This window comes from Cyprinodon variegatus, unplaced genomic scaffold (assembly GCF_000732505.1).
Source record: "Cyprinodon variegatus isolate N-32 unplaced genomic scaffold, C_variegatus-1.0 Scaffold124, whole genome shotgun sequence".
In the NCBI taxonomy this organism is placed as follows: domain Eukaryota; kingdom Metazoa; phylum Chordata; class Actinopteri; order Cyprinodontiformes; family Cyprinodontidae; genus Cyprinodon; species Cyprinodon variegatus.
Window position 1 is genome coordinate 884,307 of NW_015150577.1, and position 22,476 is coordinate 906,782.

The window sequence follows — 22,476 nt, forward strand, 5'->3', positions numbered from 1 at the left end:
TTCTTGGAACAGCACTAGGGCTAAGGCTGATGATGTTTTTCGAGTACACGAGCACAGGAAAATTTACAAGTACAAATTCAGAAACGGCCATATGTTGCCAATCTCAATTTTTTCTTAACATTCTTGTTTGCACCTGGAAAAAGAAAAATGTCCCTCTCTCTCAGCTGTTTCAGGACTGCCTATGAACCCTGGTGGTCTTCCAGCAGACATGGAATGAAGACAAAGCTTCTAAACAACGTCCTGCTTAGAGGAATGATTTTAGAAAATAAAATACAAATACTGTATGATAAAACATAAATGGTCCTATTGCATATTCCCCTGATGATATGACATAACAGGATGTAAGGAAATTGCTGAATAATAATCTTTCCTGATATCTGGAAATTGAACAATTTAAACTAAAACCAATGGAGTTATACTTAAAATGCCATAAGAAATATTATGGAGTGTTTTTAAATACTGCAAAACTTACACTAAGCTAATCAGAAGTGTATCACAGCAAAGATGAGGGGTAAATTACAGTTTCATTCTTAGAAACCTTCTGGCTGATAAGAATAGTACATACCAAATCTTCAAGGAGGAAACCGTTCAAGTGACATTGATACTAGCCGAACTGACACCCTAAAAGTGTAATGAAGCTATTATGCCAGCAGAGGGAGCAAGCATACAGTCAGTCTGATGTGAAGGCAGCCAGTTTGAGACCCTGCTAAAGTTGATCAGCTCTTCTGAATCTCTTCCAAAAGGTCCTAATTTATAATTGTCCTTCAGTCTTATACAGCTTGATAGCTGGAACAAGTAGTCCAGCTGTTTGCCTGTCCCACCAGTCTACAGAACAGGGGCTACAGCCGGTCTGTCTCCTCTCTTAGGCTGGAACCTGTATGTGAGTTCAGGCGTCCCGTTCTAGGAGGTGAAGGATCAGAGTCTGCAGCTGTGGGAGGACTCACACCCTCATGGAGAGTGTCGTACTGAGGAAGATTTCCCTCTGAAGAAAGTTCCCCATCTTTGAGGTAAGGTGGAGGGGGAAGATCAAACCAAGGAGGCCGACTAGGGAAAAAAATAGCACATTGAGACTTTACTCAGTGATTCTCCACAACAAAGAGTTCATGTCATATACATTTTTATATAGTTTCTAACATTCAAAACCAACTCCAATTTTTTTACTTTAAAATTTTACATGAGATCTTAAAGATACTATCTAGATATGAAGTGAAACAAAATGTATACATGGTTGCTTTTTAAATTTTTTGCAGATAGCCTAGTGTTTAATGATATTTAGCCCCTTAATTAGATCAAGTGGAATTAATCAGAGAAAACCATTTCATCTCTGGAGGAGATGCAGAGATCCACACCTCAAGAGTACTAATCTACTGACAGAGCACTTACAGTCAGGTACTCCCTAAACCTGGCATAATGGAAGACTGGAAAGAAGAAATTGCTGAAAAAAGCCATACAAATGGCACTTAAAATTTCATACAATCCATGTAGCAAGGACATATAATAATAATAATAGTTAATAATAATTGATCTTTATTGATCTCACATTGGAGAAATTTACCTCTGGATTCAACCCATCCCCTTGGGGAGCAGTGGGCTGCCATTGTTGGGCGCCCTTGGAGCAGTGTGAGGTTAAGGTTATTGCTCAAAGAACAAGAGTGGCAGTCTATGGGAGGAGAGCTTGAACTCAGAACCTCAGGATATAATAACATTTTCTGATCAGTTAAAAGTATTATCTATCTTTTAATACAAATGCACCCCAATTTTGCATTTGTATATTTAAAAAAATAAATTAAAAAGCCTTCCACCTTTTTAGGTTCCACTTTACAAATATACAACACTTTGTGTTATTATGTGACACAAAATACAATGTCAAAATCTAATGCATGGTTGTAATGGGAAAGTATGGGATAAAACCTCAAGCAGTATGTGAGCTTTTTAAAGACACTTTGCAAATATTACAACCAAGACTTTTTAATATATAAAAATTTATAAAAAGCTGCACTAACTCAAACAATAGTCCATATGAGGAATTTATTTCAGGAAACCATAATGTTGCTTTTTTATAGATCAAATGTTAACATGAAAACAAAAAGAGGGTCATTCATCAAAGGCTTTTTTATTGTCTGATGTCTTTATAATGCAGATATTTCGCTGCCAATTTCCTCTTTGATGTTTAATAACTGAGTACACAAGAGATTAAAGGATTTAATTATCATAGTAATAAATTGAAACTAAGCTCCACGGGGTAAAATGGTTATTATGTTATACTTTTGTGCAGAAAAACTTTTTGAAAAAAACCTTTTAAGATTATATTATTTCTCTGGTTGGTTTGTTAATTTCTTCAAAAAAAAAAAAAAAAATATCCTAACCACACCTATCCCCAAAACAAGATATAAGGTTATAACTTAGACATGGTACCTGACATCCAGAACAGATTCTGAATATGAAGGAGGGAGGTCCAAGGAAACTGAAGAGGGATACACGGTGCCGGACAGCAGATGCAAGGCTTGAGGGCTTGAGCTGTATTGGCCCGTAGGATTGCTTGAGCCAGAGGAGAGACCTGGACCTCCAGCATGGACATGACCCCGATCCAGGATGACCAGACGGGACAGCAGGAGGGGCTGATGATGATTTGTGTTCCCCCTCACATTTCTTGTAAGGAGGACGGTCCGTTTTCTCTGGTGATGAAGCACCAAAGCCAGCAGGGCTACAACCAGGACAAAGATGATGGCGCTGCCGATGACACCGTAGGTAATGCTGGGGTAATAGCGTAGACTATGGTCCAGTGTCACAAAACCAGGAGCTTCTGTAAGGGAGGAAAGGGAGGTTAGGGGAACATAGATGAAGGGGATAAGTCAGCTAATAAAAACATGGAGGATCAGTGATTTAAAGACAAAGGCTGAGGAAATAATAAGATGAGATGTGGAGATAAAAGGCAAGAGGGAAGAGAGATCGGAGTAAAGGAGATCGCCGTAAATACAGAGTAATAAACTGTTTTCACAATCCTTTAGAAATGTAATCAGGGCGATTCAATAACAGCAGTCCCTGTTGGAGTCTAGAGGTGAGGTCCGATCAGTTTTTTCAAGACATTAGGCCTAAGGTAAAATAATGTATCAGCACTGAGAGCTTTTGTGTGTCCCTATATCAAAAAACATGGAGGTACCTTATTAATACGGAGGGACCAGATTAAGAAAAAAACAGTGGATCTTAGTATGTGAATAACCCCCTCCAGAACTATGACATGATATGTAACACATTCACCAAAAATTAAAGTCAGCCTGCAGAATATCAGGGGCTCTCACACTTCAACATGTTGGTTACAGGGAGAGAAGGTCTCTGCAAAACATTTGGAAGTACAGGGAACTTAGTCCACAAAATGAGAGCTGCCTCTAGCAGGAACAAACTCAGACTGAGCCAAACTACTTGCTTGAAAGAGGAGAATGACGGCTGTAATGCCAGAGAACACTGCAGCTTATTATCCCAGATAGGATGAGGGAATAGCACTTAAACATTTCCACTGACTGATATTACAGTGGGAGAATTTCAATCAGGCACTCAGGATGGGGCTCGTGTAAACGGAGTTTCAGCTTATCAGCCAACACTGCTGTTGTATTAGGCAGAGGATAGGAGGGAAGGGAAAGAATCTTATTTATGACTGAGCTGTACCATGTGCTAATGAGGAAGGAGCTACATAAAAGTATTTTACAGTTGCTGTTTCACTTCAAATTAAACTTCTGCCTCAGGGGAGCACAAACATCAAATGTCTGCATGTCTCTTAAAGAAACTTTAAACACTGAAAGGGATACTTTCTAAGCTTCGTCTCCCAGGCTTCTGTGATGCTACTTAAAAGTTCAAATGCACTGCCTAAAACGTAAACCTGTCTTTGTGTACCAGCCGTCAACAGATATGTGAGAATATTACCCAGAATTCTTGCCAGGAAATGACCATTACTGGGTATCTGAAGTCTAAATCAATGCTTTGAAAAACATTTCCATCTGGAGGGATCAAACTGCAAAAAAATGGCAAAACTAGGAAGCCTTTTTGCAGCTTTTTGAAGTATGCCAATGCTCAGATGCACTTATGGGCTTATGAAAAAGATGGCGTTTGAACCAGTTCCACATTTACAAAGCAAGACTGAGCAGCTAAAGCAAAAACAAAACAGACCACAGTGACTCATTCTGGTCCATAGTGATAATAAATTGTAATTTATAGAGGCTGTGTTATTGTTGTGTATTACAACTGGAATCAATTGCATAAAGTCCCCTCCATAAAAATGATATATTACACATATAAACTGTTAAAATAAGAAAATGACATGTTTTTATGATGCCACATGTTTAATGGAAGACCACATCAACATGTGTTGAAAATGACAAATGTAACCATTTTTCCCCCAAAAGCAGCTTTTTTTTTTACCCACACTTGAAATTTGAAAACATTTTACTGGCACCTAGCGCAAAATTTAACTACGCTTAATTCTGTTGTTATAAACTTTATATTACCTTTAATCTACAACCTATAATCCATAGTCAGATTTTCTCCAATGTCAAATTCTGTCCGTTCTTATAAATCTCATATTTAACCGTGAAAAGCACATTAAAAAGATGTTAATTTTCTTAACAACACTTCAACTTTAATGGGCTAATCAGTCTGGTGACTTTAAGACATTTAGACCAAATCATTGAGTTTCTCACATTGATTTACAGCTAGTTACTATGGACCAAATGGCATTCAGGACATAAGTGATCTGATTGCCTAAAGTGGATCTTTTCAAAGTGGAGAAAGCAGCCACCAGGGTCGCCCCAGAAGATTTGGGGCAAAATATGCGAAAAGAATCTCCATCCGTCCGTCCGTCCATCCATCCACCACTTATTCTGAACAAGTCTTAGCTATCACCTTTCTGAACTGATCTACAGCATAATAATGCTCTAACATAGGCATAGATCATCACCTGATCAACATTTCAAGCCCCAGATCATAGTGGCTGGATATGTACACTTTTTTTATCTAACAAACCATTGACTTTCTTATGTTTTTTTTTTTTCAAACAATGGCCTAATTGGGCTGTAGGTCAATTTGCACATTAAACAACTCAGTCCCCTATGTCACACCAACCATCTTGGTTGCATGTGAACAAATAATTTCTAACTCTGGTTTTTTGTCTTTTTTTTTTTTTATTAGTTTATTGTGGTTCAGATCCCTGTTTATGTCTTTAACATATTTAACATGAAAGATTATAGTAAGAAAAAAAAAGAATTAGAACTAGAACATATTTATTGAAGTGGCACAACCACATAGCTGAGCACCTACAGTATCAGATAATAACCTATGGAGATGAACACCCTATGTAAAGGTGTTCCTAATTATTAGGTAGCTTCTTTTACTCAGGCAAAAGGGGCCAGAAAAAGATTTAAGTGACCCTGAAAAGCCCAACATCATATATAGACTTTAAAAAAGGATGCAGCAATCCTAAAGTTGAAGCCTCATAAATAACCATCAAAGGTTTTATAGTCAACATGGATGCAAGAAATATCTTTAGTCTTGAATGAATGCCCCACTTCTCAGTGGAATAATTTACCCACTTCCTGAAATTAAGACGTAGCAGTGGGATTGTGGAGCTCAAGTTGGACGGGATTATGTCTAAGATTTGTAGCTTGATTAAGGAAAGAACATTTTAATCGGAATTAAAAGAGAAATTGCAACCAACCAAAACATTAGACAAAGGAAAGCATCAAAAAGAGACAGGGTTTTATTGGGCCAGGCGCAATGCTTCTCTGTTGTGTAACTGTAACTTTGAAATTATTAGTAGGACCTTCTGTAATCATATTCTTAAAACGACAAAGTATGTGTCCTACTACCCTTTATCCTGCAGTGTATTGTTTTTTTTAAGCTACCTAAAAGAAAAAAAATACTAATACTGCAAATAACGGACCTCAGAACACCTCTAACATCAATTCTGAAAAGGCACATAAATATAAAATATTACTTAGAAACTTTTAAGCCCATCCTCCCTATATGCCATTCATACACTACTTTAATTGCTTTTTAAGCTTACCCTAAAGTCTCATAATAGAACTGTAGTTCTACTTACCACTTTGAATTCCTCCAACCTGGAAAATGTGAGAAGCATGGTATGGGCTGTCTATATTGCTATGGTCAAGCTATTTAACTAGATGTCAGACAGCACCTGTTAAGACACCTCAGTATGTTAACACATTTATAGTTAACACGCAATTCAAAGATAGTTAGAAAGCCACCCGTCTACTGTACCACCTGAGAGCATTTCAAGGATTAAAGAACCAAAATCCAAACCGGATGTAGAAAAACTAAACCATTCTTTCATCTTTAATAGAAGTGACTACTGCATTGGTGTCTTCACAAATCTGTATCACATGTGTAATTAGGACTTATACTTCCTTAGTTATTTGCTTTTCTATTTGGTGATGCAAAAATGCAAGGATTATTTAAAATTAGGTGGATGTTAAGAGGTTAAAGGTCAATCAGACAGCTACAGTTGATCCAGAATGCTGCTCCTCATGTCCTCACAAAAACTAAGAAAATAGAACATATCACCCCAGTTCTAAATTCCTTAAACAGGTTTCCCATATCTAATAGAATGGTATTTAAATTATTTTGTTGTTGTATAAGTCAATGAATAACTTAACACGAAACACAACACAGACTTTTTTATCAAATGCCCAGACCTCTTAGGTCTTCTGGTCTGAAGTCTGATCTAGAGCTTATTTTTACTGAGCAATTTGGAAAAGTTTGAAACAATTAAAACTTTACAGTAAATTAGTTAAATTAAATGTATGCTATTTGCTAATCTGTTAAAAGTCCATCATGAGGTACTTAGACAACAGTGAAAGAATAGTGATTGGAAGGTCTAAAAGAGAAAGTTCAGGAATGATAGCGGAATCTCATTTTTATTGGCCAACTAACAAAACATTGTTTGGTCCATCTCTCTGGTCCTCGCTAGAAATGGACATTGCCTTTTTTCAGTTGGTGCAGTTGGCTTTCACAACTGCATTCTAATTTTTGATCCCATTAGAAAAAATACCTAAAGGCAGGGTGGAGCACAGGCAAGGAAATGGAGAAGAATTATGATGCCATGTTCTTTTTGACGCTTTTATGTTATGCATATTTGTGCTGTTGTAACAGTTGTAAAATCACTGCATCAAAAGCATCTTATTCAACACTGGTTTCATGACTTTGATTTCTGTTGTAGGGAACATGTCAGAAGAAGCATGCAGCGAACCAAAGGAGACAATGTGTGATTGTAGTTTTTCTTTTCTTTTAGAGACCCTGCTGCTTGTTTCCTCTGTCAAACTGACCCCGGAGGCCTGATGTAGCTATTCACACACATTGCTGAATACCTAAAAACAACAATACTAGCATACAGACTATTCAACGTACCACTGTAGCCAGGGGCTCCATGCCTTGATTAAATTTAATCTAATTCAGATGACAAGACAAGCTTCCCTCGACCCCCCCCTCTTGATTTAAAAATGGCCAGTCCTTCATGCAACCAATTAATCCCAGGCTGTACTCAGCAGAGAAAGACCAAACCAGAGAGGAATTATTTCCATAATTACCTTGTTAAAAAAAAAAAAAGAAAAAAAAAAGAAGCTTAAATAAAGAAATCCCACCACTGCCAACCTATGCTGCTATTGGGATAGAGTGCAGTCCTCAGGGAGAAAAGAGAAACATACAAAAGAATCTCATAATGCTGCAGTGGCAACAATAGGAGCGTCTTTGGGAAGATTTGTGATGGAGTCCTGAAAGGCTCCTGCAAATGACACACAGGATGAAAAGACAGGCAGCCAAATAAAAAAGAAAAAAGGCAGAAGCAGGCCCCGCTTTTCGATCACAGGAGAGGGGGTCCCAGGAGACTTTGCAACCCCCCCGACGACATGTCTTTGATTGAGTTTTAGAATCCTTTTTTTTCTCCATTCAGTTTGATATTAGTTTTAGCAACAGCAAAGGATAAGGCATTAAAGGCTGAATGCAAAACATGGGCTTAAGGCTTAAAAGTTGGCAATAATAATAATATTCCACTACTTAGATGATTAGATATGTAGCTGCAGCAATTAAATACTATCAATGATCAAACAAAATGCTCAGTTAGTCTGCTTTTTTTCCCCTTTTTTTTGCATGACCTAAATACTAAAATGTTATATGATAAAACTTGAAAGGAATAAAAAGTAAAAAATTTATAAAAAAAATTCCACCATATTTCAAATATATTTTTGTTCTTTATAAAATTGTGCACATTTGGTCTCAGGAAGTGTTTTTACAATTATGTTACACACTTCATTTGGGTAGAGTTTCACATCAAGCTTTAGGGTAAAAGTGCAACACTATGAACAGCCATCTATTGAGTTAAACAACCTCCTAGGGAAGAGCTGAGCAGTCACAGATTAACACATCCTCATTTAGTGAGTATTAACTCTGTGCTGCATCATAACAATTCATATAATACAGCCATTTGGAAAATTAACTATACATACAATCCACAGAATTCCTCAGATATTAACATACATTAAACAGTCAAAAACAGCAAAAATAAAATAAAAAAGTATTTAAATAAAAAGAATGGATAAATTATGCTTTTTTATTCAACAGAATCAGAAACCATGACTTAGCTAAACTCAGTAGTTTTTTTTTACACCTGTTCAGATATAAAACAGTTTACTTTTGTCTATTGAGCTGATGTGATAAGTACATTTCTCCACTGTGAGATCAATAAAGTCTATATTATCTTATCTTACCTTATCTTATCTTATCTAAGAACCAGAATTTTCATACACAACGCTTTTAAATTTGTACTTAACATTATGCCATTATTATGTTAATCCAAATAATCCTTTAATTAATTAATTCCCCTTTATAATGAGAAAAAATAAAGACTACATTTACAACTACATCAGTTAAACTGATTAAATGGATCATGTTACTTTTTAAGAGTTCAACATATACAAATAACGTGTTTGGAAGTTGGCATCATGTCACCTAATACACTTTTATTGATTTGCTTAAAGCTATATTTGAGGAAGGTATCAAAGCTGTGCTTTTTCTTCAATTGCTTTGAGAGAACCTTTACCCTAAGGCTTTTAAATTGTTATTTAGAATAGTCATAATATTAACACTACCTTCTGGTACACACATATCCTGTTGTTTTCTATTACAATCAAATACGTTTCTTTATGAAACATAAAAATGTCCTTAATCTAAAGCTAGTATGATTTAAAGTTAATGGAAAGCTTTTTTTAAAATAAGTCCCTGGTTCTGGTATTGTATCAGATAAGGAATCTGTATTACAAGACGCCTATTCTTAAAGTAGCTGCGTTAGAATCAGGGGCATCGCTGGTTTTATATACAGAAAAAGATTCTGTGCTTAGAGCCAATCTTGTCATGTAATAGAGACCGCACAGATGCCATTGGGTTTTACATTAATATCTTTACTCTGAAGCTCTGATGACAACACTGCCTCTCCCACTACATCCGCACTATATTCATAAACTCCATCCGCATGTGGTGCCTGGTGGGAGGGGTGCAGCCTTTCAAATAGGCCACTCTAATTACATCAGAGTGCCATCTCTCCACATCCCTTGTCTCTTCTCTTTCACCTCTACTCCACTACTACCAGTGCATTTTATGCACCCCTCTTGTTTCTGCTCTGTTGTTTCCTTCACCCTCTTCTCAGCTCTATTGCTCTCCTCTCTCCTCTCTATTTACTGTAATGGCATCCACCTCCTCATTTAGTTTTCCTAGAGATGACATACCTTTACATTACAAAACAAAAAAAATGTACTAATTGGAGATGAATTATCAGCAGAATGCTTATTATTAAAAATCATGACAGATTTTAGCCGTAGTCTTTCTGCATGTTGCCTTTTATTTTGTATTTCACCCAATGCAATGCCTTGTAACTTAAAAAATGTTTCACAAATGCATAAATCGAGGCTCCTCTTCAGTTAAATCCATAAATAAAACCTTTATAAATACCCAAAATCAACCTAATCTGAGAAAATGTGTTGCTGTTTTGCAAAGCTTCCTTTCCTAGAGGACAATGGATAACCAGATTCATATTATAAAAGTATAAAAGTTAAACCACCAGGATATCAAACATAGTTCGGTTTAACGTCATGGAAGAGTGGCATGCAGAAAGCTAGTTAACAGTTTGACACAAGCAACACAGGGGGAGATTTAGAAGCATGTGGGGGAGGATCCTGTGGTCAGGTAAACCCGTTAACTATTTACTCTGCATGGAAAGTGCTATTTGTAAAGCGAACATAACATGGCAAACATCCACAATGTGAAACATGGTCCCTGTAGCAACATGCTTTGTATGTAATACAGGCCACTCCTGGGAAGAATAGAAAAACTGTCAGGGAACTTGAGAAAATACTTATGTATGGGCGGAGCTTGAAATACCAGCAAAAAAAAAAGAAAAAAAAGACATAAACTCAGAATCACAATATAGCAACTGATTCCATCATGAGCACGTGTCAACAATCCGACTATAAATTAGTTATTTTACTATAAACAAAATTGATGAAAATGTCAGCTTTAGATGTGTCACTCTGTTAAAGAAATGTCATTAAATCTTTCAACTGCATCAACAAACAAAGGCACAACACACTTTCTAGGTTTTTATTTGAAACAACAAAAAAACTGTAAAGCCACATATCCTTTCACATCTGCTTTAGAGTTCTGCACTATTTTGCATTGGTCTATCAGATAAAATCGCTGTAAAATTATTAATGGTTTGTGGATTCAACCTGACAGAATGTGAAAAACATTCACAGGAGCAAATAATTATGCGCATGCTAAAATCACAGCACAGTCGTAAAAAAAAGGCAGGGGGTGTGCAAAGGGACAGGGATAAGAGATTCACACATGAATAGTCTCAGAAGAAATACTTTATGCAGTTTCCTAAAACTTAACTTCGCTCAGTTTCTGCTCCTAGAAAAAAAAAAAAAAACTGCTACAAGAGGCTGAGTAATACAGACCCCCACTGTGTGCTTTGCTCAGTAACAGGAACACACTCTTTTTTGCGTGAACATCTGCATGCCATCCTCTCCAAACCCTGAGATTGAATCCTTTTTTCTCCAAAAAGGACAATGAAAGTAACCATTTCCATCTTTTTAATGACTCAGATTTTGTCTTCCCCAATACCCCTTGCAGTTTTCTTCCATACTGTGTAGACAAAAATCAAAAACTGTGAATGTCCATGAGGGATTTCTGCTTTTTCTATATAAAAACATCCAGGATTATAAAAATCAAGGGAATGTGAGAAACCTAAAATCTGAGCAGAATCTAGTTGAAAGAAGCCAACTGAGCTCATAATTATCCAACAACCTCAATGTGTTTTAAATGCATGATAAATGCCTCCGCTCCTTTACAACAACAACAACAACAAAAGCTTTAAAAGGCCAAGGGGATTTACATCATAATCTAAAACAGCTTAAAGCTTTTATATAAAAAAACACCTAAATATGCATTAGTAGGAGTTTCGGGAAAAAGAACAAAAATCTGCTGAGAGAGGCCACAACGCAAGATGAGACAGAATTTTGACAATCAAAAAACAACTTGCTTTAACTGAAATAAACGGCTTTTGCAGTTGCACAATGGGCGACTGAACATGCGGGGGTTAATACAAGAAAGGAGCATTCTTTTGTCTGTTGTTAATGCAGCACATAAACAGCAGACCAGCCATTAGGTTGCTCAGATACAAGCTGCTTTTATGTTGCTGGAACTAGTTCCTTTATCTCGTTTGGCTACCTGCCACTAAAAATGCTAATCAGCTGCTGTCAGGTTAGGCCCGGCTGAAGGTGAACAGGCAAAGTAAGATGAAAAGAAATTTGGCTAAAAAAAAAAAAAAAGAAAAGAAATAAGAAAGAGCCATCATTTGATAAATACCACACTTAAAACACCTCTGAATAGAATAAATTATGATGTGCTTTCCATCTTTTTAGAAAAGAGTTGGGGGCTGAAAAGACAAAATATGCCTTTTACACCTTAACAGCTTTAATGGAGCCCCAATAGAACGGACATGATGGATGGTCTTATAGTAATCGTATATACTGTACTTTCACATAAAATTCCCAAATTAAGTCAGACTGATGGATAGACGTATAGACCGACATACAGAAGGATGGATGATGAATGGATAATGAGAGATGGATTAATGTAGATGGGTGAGGGATGGATTAATGGAAGAAAAGATGAATGATAGACACTAGAAGGATAGATGGATGAAGGATAGATGGATTACTGCACTGATTCACAAATATGGAACATTAGGGAGAAAAGTTTAAAAAACATACGTAAAGCTTTGGCAATCCAAAGCTTATCATAGCTGAATTCTATACTGACTGTGGATCTGGATTTGAGAAGACAGCCACTAGGGGGCAGGAATCTCACATTTTATATTAATGACTGGGTGGGCACTGGAGAGGGCTTAGGCTGTGCAGTGGGTGGAAGAGTGAGAAAGGCAGGATGCCATCTGGCTAAAAAAACAACAACCCATAAACAGATCCACACTGTTTCTGAATAGTTTCTTTATGAACATTAGGTGTGAAGGTACTACACTTGGCAAAGCAAGAATAACTGTCATTTGAAATAAGTGTCCAGAACTATTCAAACACACCCTGCTATTCACAGTCAGACCATTTTGAGATCCACTTAAGAAAAAAACACAGAAAAACAAACAAATCAAGAAACATTTTTCATTATGATCCAAAGTCATGACAACTTGAAATACTTGAAATATTGTGTATGCTGATAAAAAGTATAAAGGAAACTACAAAAAAAAAAATGTGTGGTACAATAATGACTTTGCCCTCTCCAGGCTCCAGGAAAAGTATGGGTTTGAAGTGTAAAAGGTAAACAACAGCTATTTAAGTTGGCCAAAAAGACATACAATTTATAATAAAACTAATACGTCATTTTACTGCATGTCTGACTGAGTAAACATGAATTTAAAGAAATATCATCATCAGGAATGTTAAATAATGACTAGGCTGTTTTCACAGTCATTCTGTATGCATCTGGAAACAGAAATGTGATGACCAGTGACTCCATGAAATAACCTGCTGAAATATTATGTGTACTTCAATAAGTGCATCTGAAATGGAGGTAATCAACACATAAATGCCCACCCAGCATATAGCTCACACAATTGCTGCAATTAGCTAAGGATATAAGGTCTCAGTTTATGTTGTATGACAGATGAAACCTATAGTTTTTTTTTACCAAGAAAATGGGACACTAGTGTGTTTCATAGAGAAGATAATGGGATTTTTTTGTTATATTGCATTTGAGATTGAGGGTCTGATCTTTAAAAGGTTTTTGTGTATTAAACCACATGCTACCTTGTTAGCATTCACAAAGCTGATCTTCACACAAAATGCACAGTGATTTGCAAAAACAACAGACAGGAGGTACAAACTATATTTGGATGAGTGCCTTCATGAATATGTAAACCATATACTAATAAACACACAGCAAAAATTCATGGGAAAAGATATGTTAATAAAATATGCATGCAAAAATATCAGTGGTCATTGTAGCCAAAAAAAATGGCCACCCAAAAGGAGGCCCAAGGAGCGGTCCAAGACAAGATGGAAGGACAATGTTTCTCGGCTGGCTTTGGAACGCCTCAGGCTTCCCTAAGGGGAGCTGCAGGAGGCGTTTGGGTAGATGGATGTCTGGGTTTCTTTGTTGAGAATGTTGACAAAAAAAAGGAAGACGAAAAAGTCCTTTCGACCCTGTGGCTTTTAAGGGAGACACCTGTGACTTAATTTAAGCCAGTTTTTCGTTGAGACCTGAAAATGTCAAAGATGGAACATTCTCTTATAGAGAGTGGGATGCTATTCCAGATGCTACAGCCCCTTATACATCTAAAGGGCACTTCACAGTTTCCCCTAAGCCTAGACTGAGTGGCTTTTATAGAGGCAGATTTGGCTTCTTATTGAGCATGGCTTCTATATGAGCAGGTACAAGTTTTATTTCATTTTTTTTCTACCTACTCTAGGGGGTATACTAATATGGATTCTTTGACAATCATCCCTAAGTTTATCTTTGAGGACAGGAATTCATTATGGTAGCTGGAAGATGGAATAATTTTTGAGTTAATTCAATACTTACTGAGACCAACTTCAATTATCAAAGCTCTTTGAAGAGGTACATTTAAACATGCACAGAGCCAAAATGAAAAGATTATACAATCTTATAGAGGCATTACAAAGATTTCTAATGATACTGCCACTTGTGGCCAAAAACAAACTGCACCACTCTTCTGCTCCCTCTTATAGCTCATGCTCATATGAGGTATGTTTTTTTACATTTTTTTTTACCTTTCATGGAGTTTCCCTTTGCTGTTTGAGTTGCGCTGAGTCAAAGTCCATCTTTAATATAACGTTTGGATTGTTTGCTATGTTTGACCCAATTAACAATTAACATTGGGTGAAACATAGACTAGAAGACGAATAGAATTCAGCTTTATTGTCATTACATTGTCACAAATACAAAACAACAAAATCTACACTCTGCATTTAATGCATTCCATTGTGCGGCGCCCAAGGATCAGTGTGGGGGTTAAGGGTCTTGCTCAGGGACCCCGAGTGGCAATCCATAGAAGTCGGGCTTGAACTCAGAACATCTGACATCCAAGCACAATGCCCTAACAACGAGGCAACCACTTCCCAGAGGGTAGTGACAACCCAAAGTACATTCAGGGAAAATAGGCTACAAGCTTATAGATGCATTCATGCTGAACTGCTGAGGTGTCAGTCTTTTCATCACACAATGTTTTAGCTGTAAAGATTAAAATAAAAAGGCTATTTTAAAGATATTTTGTAGTTAACACTTACTGTCTCTTTAAATAGAATTTATAGTAGATTGTTTGTAAGCCCTATTCCCTTAAGATCTTAGGGGCATGCAGTCTTTACCTGAGTGTCTAATAGGACTTACTATCCTCTCATATGCATTAGTGTTTTCTTTTTTTGGTTTTGTTTTTTGTTGTCAACCTTTTCTGCCAACAAAGTCCTCTTTCCTGGAACATGAAAGACTGATTGATTGAAAGCTACTCTGCCAAAGCACACTACAAAGCGAAAGGCTCTAACTGCACTGAAACAGCACTTTTCCAGATACCCTTTGGCAGCCTACGATTAATATTTATGCACAGCGCTGTCATCCTGGTCCCTTTCCATTGGCCTGTCTTCTATAGCTTGTCAGCTCCACGTGTTTGTATATTCTCATGAGCTTGCAAGCAAAAAGGTATTAATAAGCAAGAAGGCTTTGAATTGTTGTCTATGACCTTGTTTGTGTTTAAATAGTTTCTTGGGAGTGCATAGATCCCCGTGTTTCTTTAATCTGTCTTCTTTTATGTTAAGTCGTATTGGATTTTTGTGTGGGAGAGGTGCTTTAGGGTAAGACAGGGGTTTGTGCTTCATTGGTCTCTATTTGCCTGTCCTGTAATAACTTGTTCGCTCCATTGGCTGCCACTATCAAGCCACCACCATAACACTCACTCATAACTTTGTCACTGTGGAAGAAATGGAGAAGTGATGAATTAATTAATGAAAGATTTTAGGGATGGAAGGATAAGCAACAACTTTGGAAATAAATATAGTACAGGAAAGAAAATAGTAACTCTTTATTGTGTTATAAATGTGGCAATATAGTTACATCAAACAGAACTGCACAAAAAAATGAATAAAACTTGTCAACTGTTGTATACTATTGGAAATCGGACATGTTTGGTAAATTAGTAGACCCTGGCAAAAGCAGTTAAATTCTAAGTTAAAATATTGCAACTTTATAAGAAAATAATAAGTAAAAATTAAAAATAAATATGTTTAAATACAAGTTAACAAACACTTTATATTCATTTTTGTAAGGGAAAGTGTATGATCATGAGACATAGCACAGAGTAGAAACCTGATGTAATCTAATGGAGAAAGGGTCTGAAATGTGGCCAGTATAAAATGCTGAGTGTGGATTAAAAGAAAACAATAAGCCTTACTCTGTATTTCACAGAATCAGACAAAGCGAGAGAGATGAAACTACAAATGTGCCAATTGTTTTTCCTGTGGTAACATGTTGGATCCTTTGACTGAATCACACGTGAGGGAATTTTACATCTTTCTCTTTGCATCTTTTCTTTTTATTGGAGACATTTTAGAGGAATAATGCAGACGTTAAAAGGGTTTGCTATTTTTTGCCTGAAATAAAAGGAAGAATGGGGAGGGTGAGAGGTTGCTCTGAATTGTCGAGGGCTTTCGAATAAGCCTGTCCCACCAAGCCTCACGGGTAAAATCTCCATGGCAACTGTTCTTTGGCACCAAAAGGTGAGTTAAGAATGAGCGGAAGGGCATTGGTTACCCTGAACTTAGACACAAACAAAACTTAAAAAACAGAAGGCAAGGACACAGAGCCCGATGCAGTGCAGTGAGGGTTCAGGGTAAAAAATATTCTTAACTGTACAACGTTTACTCAAAAGTTTTAATCTAGCTCTGAGGGAAAGGAGAAACGTGAGTGTAAATTGTTGCCTGCAGGCTTCATTGACAGAACAGCCTGCAGGAAGGACATGCAAGAGTGGAGATCCTGACTTGTCTTTAATATCTCCTGACTGAAATCTGATATATGACAAATGTCTTTAAGAGAAAGAAATAAAGTACAACCGAGTTTTAGTACAATATTATGCATTTGACAGTAGAAATCTGTGGCTTTCTGCCATTTTTCTACTCCTCCTGTGGACTTTGTCTATCAGAGTGACGATCTCCAAGGATAAATCAGAATAGAAGGTGTATTTAATACCCAGAGCATTAACACCTAAAAAGAGATACCATAGGAATATAGGAAGCCATCTGAACAAAATGCTTGGACCACATCAGCTTTGTCTTTTTGATGATGGAGCTAATTGTCCTATCTAAAAATAAGGCTCTCACTCATGATTTATATATTGTGACCATTGAAGAATAAGTTTTTTTGTTTTAGCAATTTCTTCATAATGAAGGAAAGTGTCTATTTCTGGGTTTTGGCAGGCAATATCCAGATGCATTCATGAATCCCTTGACACCTAAACCACATCACTTTCAGCCCTAAACCCTGAGATTTTTAACCATAACATTAAGAGGAGCTGACTGTAACCCTGACATGGCTTACACTCTGCTGCAAGTTGATACTGTGTAAAATAAAGATCATGGCTTGAAGGCCCCAGCAGAACAACACGAGGAAACAGGTTTACAGGTTGTTTATGCTTCATGCATCTACCTTCTAGGTACACATGAGACATGCCAAACGCTAGAGATGCAGTGTTTACATCATTACATACTCTGTATGGCTTTTCCCTGCTATACCCATTCTGGCCAACTCTATGGGGGGAGTGTTGGACACAGACGACAGGCTTACAACACCATACTACATGTAGAAGTATAAAAAAACATAGCTATTTTTAAAATGTTCAAAGAATCTTTGGATTATCGAATGGTGATCATTTCTTTCCAAGAGTCGCTAATTGGTTGACTGTGGGGATGTTTATGGGCCAAGTCATATGATGTCTGTAGATGTTTATATTTGTGAACTATTGTCTGCATAGTTACAAATTCATTATTATGTTTTCAAGCCACAGAAAAGTCAAGCAAAAGGATGTAGAAGCTAAAATGATGTAATAATGTATGGGCTTCCCAAAACAGATACCAATTTCTCCACATCTAATATGTCGATCATGTATATTAAACCCAAATGAAGTCAACGTACTGCATCAAATCCTACTGCAAGCATGGATGTGGGGACAGCTTTTTTTGTTATGTATGGACTGGATATTGGTAGAGCTTTATTGTAAAGGCTGGACACTGAAAACTAAGTGGAATTGGTACTAACCTATCAGTTCTTAGGAACTGTTTGAATTTTTACTTTTTGGTTCCTAGTTTTGCTGTCAAGTCTGCTGACATGAAGAAGAAGCCAGAGAGGAATCTGCAGGAGTGTAACCACTGGTTTGAGACAGCAATTGAAAGAGTGGCTTAAAATTGATTAAGGAAATGACCAGTTGGTTAAGTGCAGCACTTGTCATAGGTAGATATGCATGGAAAAAAAGGTTGAATGACCTTAGTGAGAATGGTCAGACCCACATGGATTAATCAATTTGTTCGGTAATGAAAGAAAAACAAAGGAGCTGGCTGAAGTCCAGGAAGTAGTGGAGTTGGGTATAAAGCCCATTGATGCAGCTACTTAATGGAGCTCAAACAAGCCCGACAATATTGCAGGACCACAATCCTGCAGAAAAGCAATAGCTCAGCGTGGCTGAAGACCAACCAATATGGATTAATTAAGCCAATCAATAGAATTTCGAATTTATAGTGAATTCTCCTCAGAGTCTCCAATCAAGATATCAAGAAAAACAAAATTCCCTTTCCTACTAAACCCAAAGAGGGACACATCATCAAGGTAAGAAATATTTAAATTAAATAAATGAAAAGAATAATAAGCTAAATCCTTTTTCATGGAATCAAAGAATATTAAATGCATTAAGAAATCTGACATATTTTCTCACACAAATACGTTCATACTTATTCCTCTTGAAAGTAAACATTTTGTTGCTTGTTTTCACATAGAATTTTGCTTCTCTTCTTTTTTTTCACATCTTAGCTAAGAGGTGCTAACCGGCTTAGCCACATCACTTTCTTGTTCACCTCCACTGCATATTTATAGTACTTTACTGCTGATCAATTGGTGTTGGTATTGTAAATACAGTATACACAAATGTTTTCATTTACCAACAAGCTGAGCTAAAAAAAAAAAAAGCGTAAAAGACAAGAATAAAAGTAACAGGGCAACAGGACAGGATAATTTTTTAGAAAAACTTTGTATGCAAACATAGTGAGCTAGTGGTGTATACATTTAGAGACAATGCCACTTTAAGCTGCTGAAATATGAAAAATAATTAGCAGTTTAGAAAAGGCAAGCCCTGGTAAAGTATGTTTAACTAACACTGTATTGGCAGTTTACAACTACCTTTTTTAGACTCTGGTCATAAAGATAACACAACTTCATTAGATACCTGACTAAACAATACGACAACATGTCATTCTTGACTCATGGAAGGATGGTTTTATTACATTGACACAGGGGTGACAGTGGCGTGGGAGAGATGTCAGTTTAAGCCCTGGCTCCGGCTTTTAGGGTCCTTGGGCAAGACACTTCACAAACATTGCCTACTGATGGTAGTCAGTGGGACTGGTGGCGTCGATGTACGGCAACTTCGCTTCTGTCTGGGAGCCCCAAGGCAGCTGTGACTGCATTGTAGCTTGCCACCATCAGTGTTTAAATGTGTGCGTGAATGGAGTGTAAAGCGCTTTGGTCAAGTCCTCTGATTTGCAAAAGTGCTATCTAAGTACAGGCCATTTACCAGTTAAGGGAAAACAGTCTAAGGTTATAGCCAAGCCCAGTTACAGATTCAGGAAGCACTAGGGTATTTGTCTGTAGCGAAACACATTTTCTAATAACACCAGGTTTAACAGTCTTCTTCTGCTAGCTTCTTACATATTTTTTTCACACACATGGTGCCTAGTATTTCCGAATATTTCTCTCTATCCATTCTCCTGGTGAGTGTCATAAAAGTGTTTGAATATTTTTATCCATCAATTTAAGGCTCACTGCTAGCCAAAACGATCTGCTTAGCTCTTAGAAGCATTAAGAATTATCTATGTCATCAATAGTCTAAGGCAAAATGATTGTCAACTTGACTAGTTTACTCCTCTACACAAAACGAAGCCACTAACTACAAAATATGCTTCATTCCAAATGTTGCAAGTGCTACTGGTTCAAGTTATCCAATTTCGAGAGATATTTCAAGCATTTTTCTCTTTGTATGATCAATTCAGTAATCAGTGACACCGGAAATCAGATTACAATATGTTTAAATGTAACAACTATCTGCTATATCAAGAGCTACTTGTATAATTATTCAAGAAAAATTGACTTGCATTTTTAATTAGAATTCAACAGCTGCAATTGAAAAAGATCATATTGGTTTTAAAATAGGATTTTAGAACTTTAACCTTTCAACAATTCTTAACATCATCATTTTCAACTGAGCCCAAGTTGCCCTTACTCCCCCTAACATTGCACTGCTTCAGGTTTAAGCATTTTGTAAATGAAGAAACCTCAAAGACAAATTCTAGCTTTTTTAATGAAGAAAATCAGAGCTCAGCATATGCATGTTAAGCTATTGCAGCCACATATGCCCTTTACTGATAGAAGGTGTTACAGTAGCATGTATAGATTTCTTCACTTGTTTAAAACTGAAGGCTCATGTTCTAAACATCAACGCTGATCTGTGGCCCCTTATCACCATGCAAGGAATAGGTAGACTCAGAGTAGGAATCAATAAATGTTTCTGCAGTCTGTTTTTCTTGCTACTGTGCAGAAGAAGCCTGCTGCAGTAACCTCTGGGTTTGCAGGTATGGCAAAAAGAAGCAGAATACTCACAGCTTAATGAATTTTCTCTCATCTAACTATGTCAATAGACCATTGTGCAATTATTTAGTGTCTATATGGCAGTGCGGATGTTATGTTTAATCTAACTGAGAGACAACTTTGTCAGGAAATGTGGTTGAACAGAGGCATTTTGTACTATGACTTTTAAAGCCGGTTGAGATTAGGAGTGACTTTATTGGGAAATTACAAAATCAGATAAAAAAAACAAAAACATCAAATCAGCTGCGAAAAATTGGGCTGCAAAAACTATATATGTAATCGTCAATATGTTAATATGATCTCACCTTTCATGATTTACATACTTCCTAAACTCCATTTTACGAAACATATATCAAATGAACTGGGAACAGTTCATGTGGGGCCAATTTATTTATTTGAAATATTGAACTAAGAAACCATTAACGTAAATTAATTCAGTTATAAAGCTGTGTAAGGGGCTTGTTATTAAAAGTAACTCGCACAAATTTGAACATAACTTCAAAATCACAAGTAGGCAGTCATGGAACTTGAAACCGGCATTAGGAGAGTTATGAACGCAAAGCAAAATTGGTTTTGAAGCATCTAGGCAGATGTTCCTGAAGACAAAAACAAGGCTTGACATAAAGGCCCAAAGGACCAAGTGAATCATGAACTATTCAGTTTTGCCTTTAAGCTAAATGCATTAACAATGTTTTGTTTGTTTTGTTTGCTTTTCACAGTAACTGTATTTGCACTGTAACAAAATATATTTCTTAAAAAAGATATATTCTTGCAATAAAGTTGTATTTATATGACTTTGACATCTGTCAAAATGTCCTCCTGTAGGGGAAGGAAGTAAATGACTCTGAAGGGAGCTGCCCCTATATTCCGACTCTTCAGTTATCAGATCCAACCACTGAATGGTTATTGCGACTCATTTTAAGTGGAGTGAGTTCCCTGTGTAAATGCCACTTTTACTGACCACATAAAGGCAGTTAAGCTGTCAGTCTTTTCTAGACTGCAAAAGAACAGTCTCACTTGATAAGGCTGTCCTAAAGAGCTCTGGTAGCTGACAGGACCAAAGAAGATTTAAGACGATTAAATAGGTACAGAGGACGTTTTTATACCCGTGCTAATATAATGACACTTTGTCTTTGTGGCTCAAAGCTTCACACTGCAGTGAACTGCAAAGAACTGAGAAGAAAAACAAAAAAACAAGATGAGGACTTGATGCACTGTTTTTGATTTCACAACTGTAGGCTTTTACTTTATTGGCAGCTTTGCAATTATCAGTTTGCCAAATCAGGCTGTGCTGAACGGATCTATAAAAGGCTTTGTGTAGATCTACGATGAAGTAGTTTAAGCTGAATTCTATGTTGTTGGATTTGAGCTGGGTTGTATTTACTCCAAGTGTGCAACAAAACAAAATGTAGAAAAGACTATGAAGAATTCCATTCACTTAACTAACATTGTAAAAGAGAATAAAGTTTTAAAATGTTAGTAATTTATATTTCATCACAATTCTACAATAGTGGTATGAAAATGTTTCTATCCAGTATTTTTCAAGCTTGTTTTTAGAGACTTTTCAATGGTTATAATACCTTGTTGGTTAACATTGCATGCATATAGAGCTTATCTGCATCTGTGCAGATCTGATTGTGAGTATATCTATACTAATGTAAATTAAATTTTCCAGTTTTAAGTACTTTAGAGATCTGCTTTTCAAAGGACAGTTTCTTGTCTAATACCACCTCTAAATATATGACACAGTCCAACTGATTAAGTTTTTCTCCTTTAGCAATAGTTTCAGGTGCATATTGAGGATTATTTCATATACTATGTGCAATTAATATTTCTGTAAATGTCTGTATTTTTACCAATGACAAGAATGTAAAAATATGTTTTAAGTGGAATTTGTTTACTACTTGTTGGGACAGAAATTTTTAACATTACAACCTCATTATGTGTACAAAAATATGCAAAATAATAATATTCTGAACAAAAGGGAATTGT

General features: G+C 36.6%; 1 protein-coding gene across 1 annotated transcript in view; it reads right to left on the reverse strand.

The window, feature by feature from the left end:
- Positions 1-6: 6 nt before the first annotated feature.
- Positions 7-22,476, reverse strand: part of ldlrad3 (low density lipoprotein receptor class A domain containing 3) — a 132,703-nt gene continuing 110,233 nt past the window's right edge. Inside the window, exons 5-6 of the mRNA XM_015375720.1 lie at positions 2,416-2,803; positions 7-1,044 (exon numbers count right to left, since the gene is read on the reverse strand). Coding sequence (XP_015231206.1) covers positions 840-1,044; positions 2,416-2,803 — 593 coding nt within the window. The 3' untranslated portion in view covers positions 7-839. The remainder of the gene's footprint in view (positions 1,045-2,415; positions 2,804-22,476) is intronic.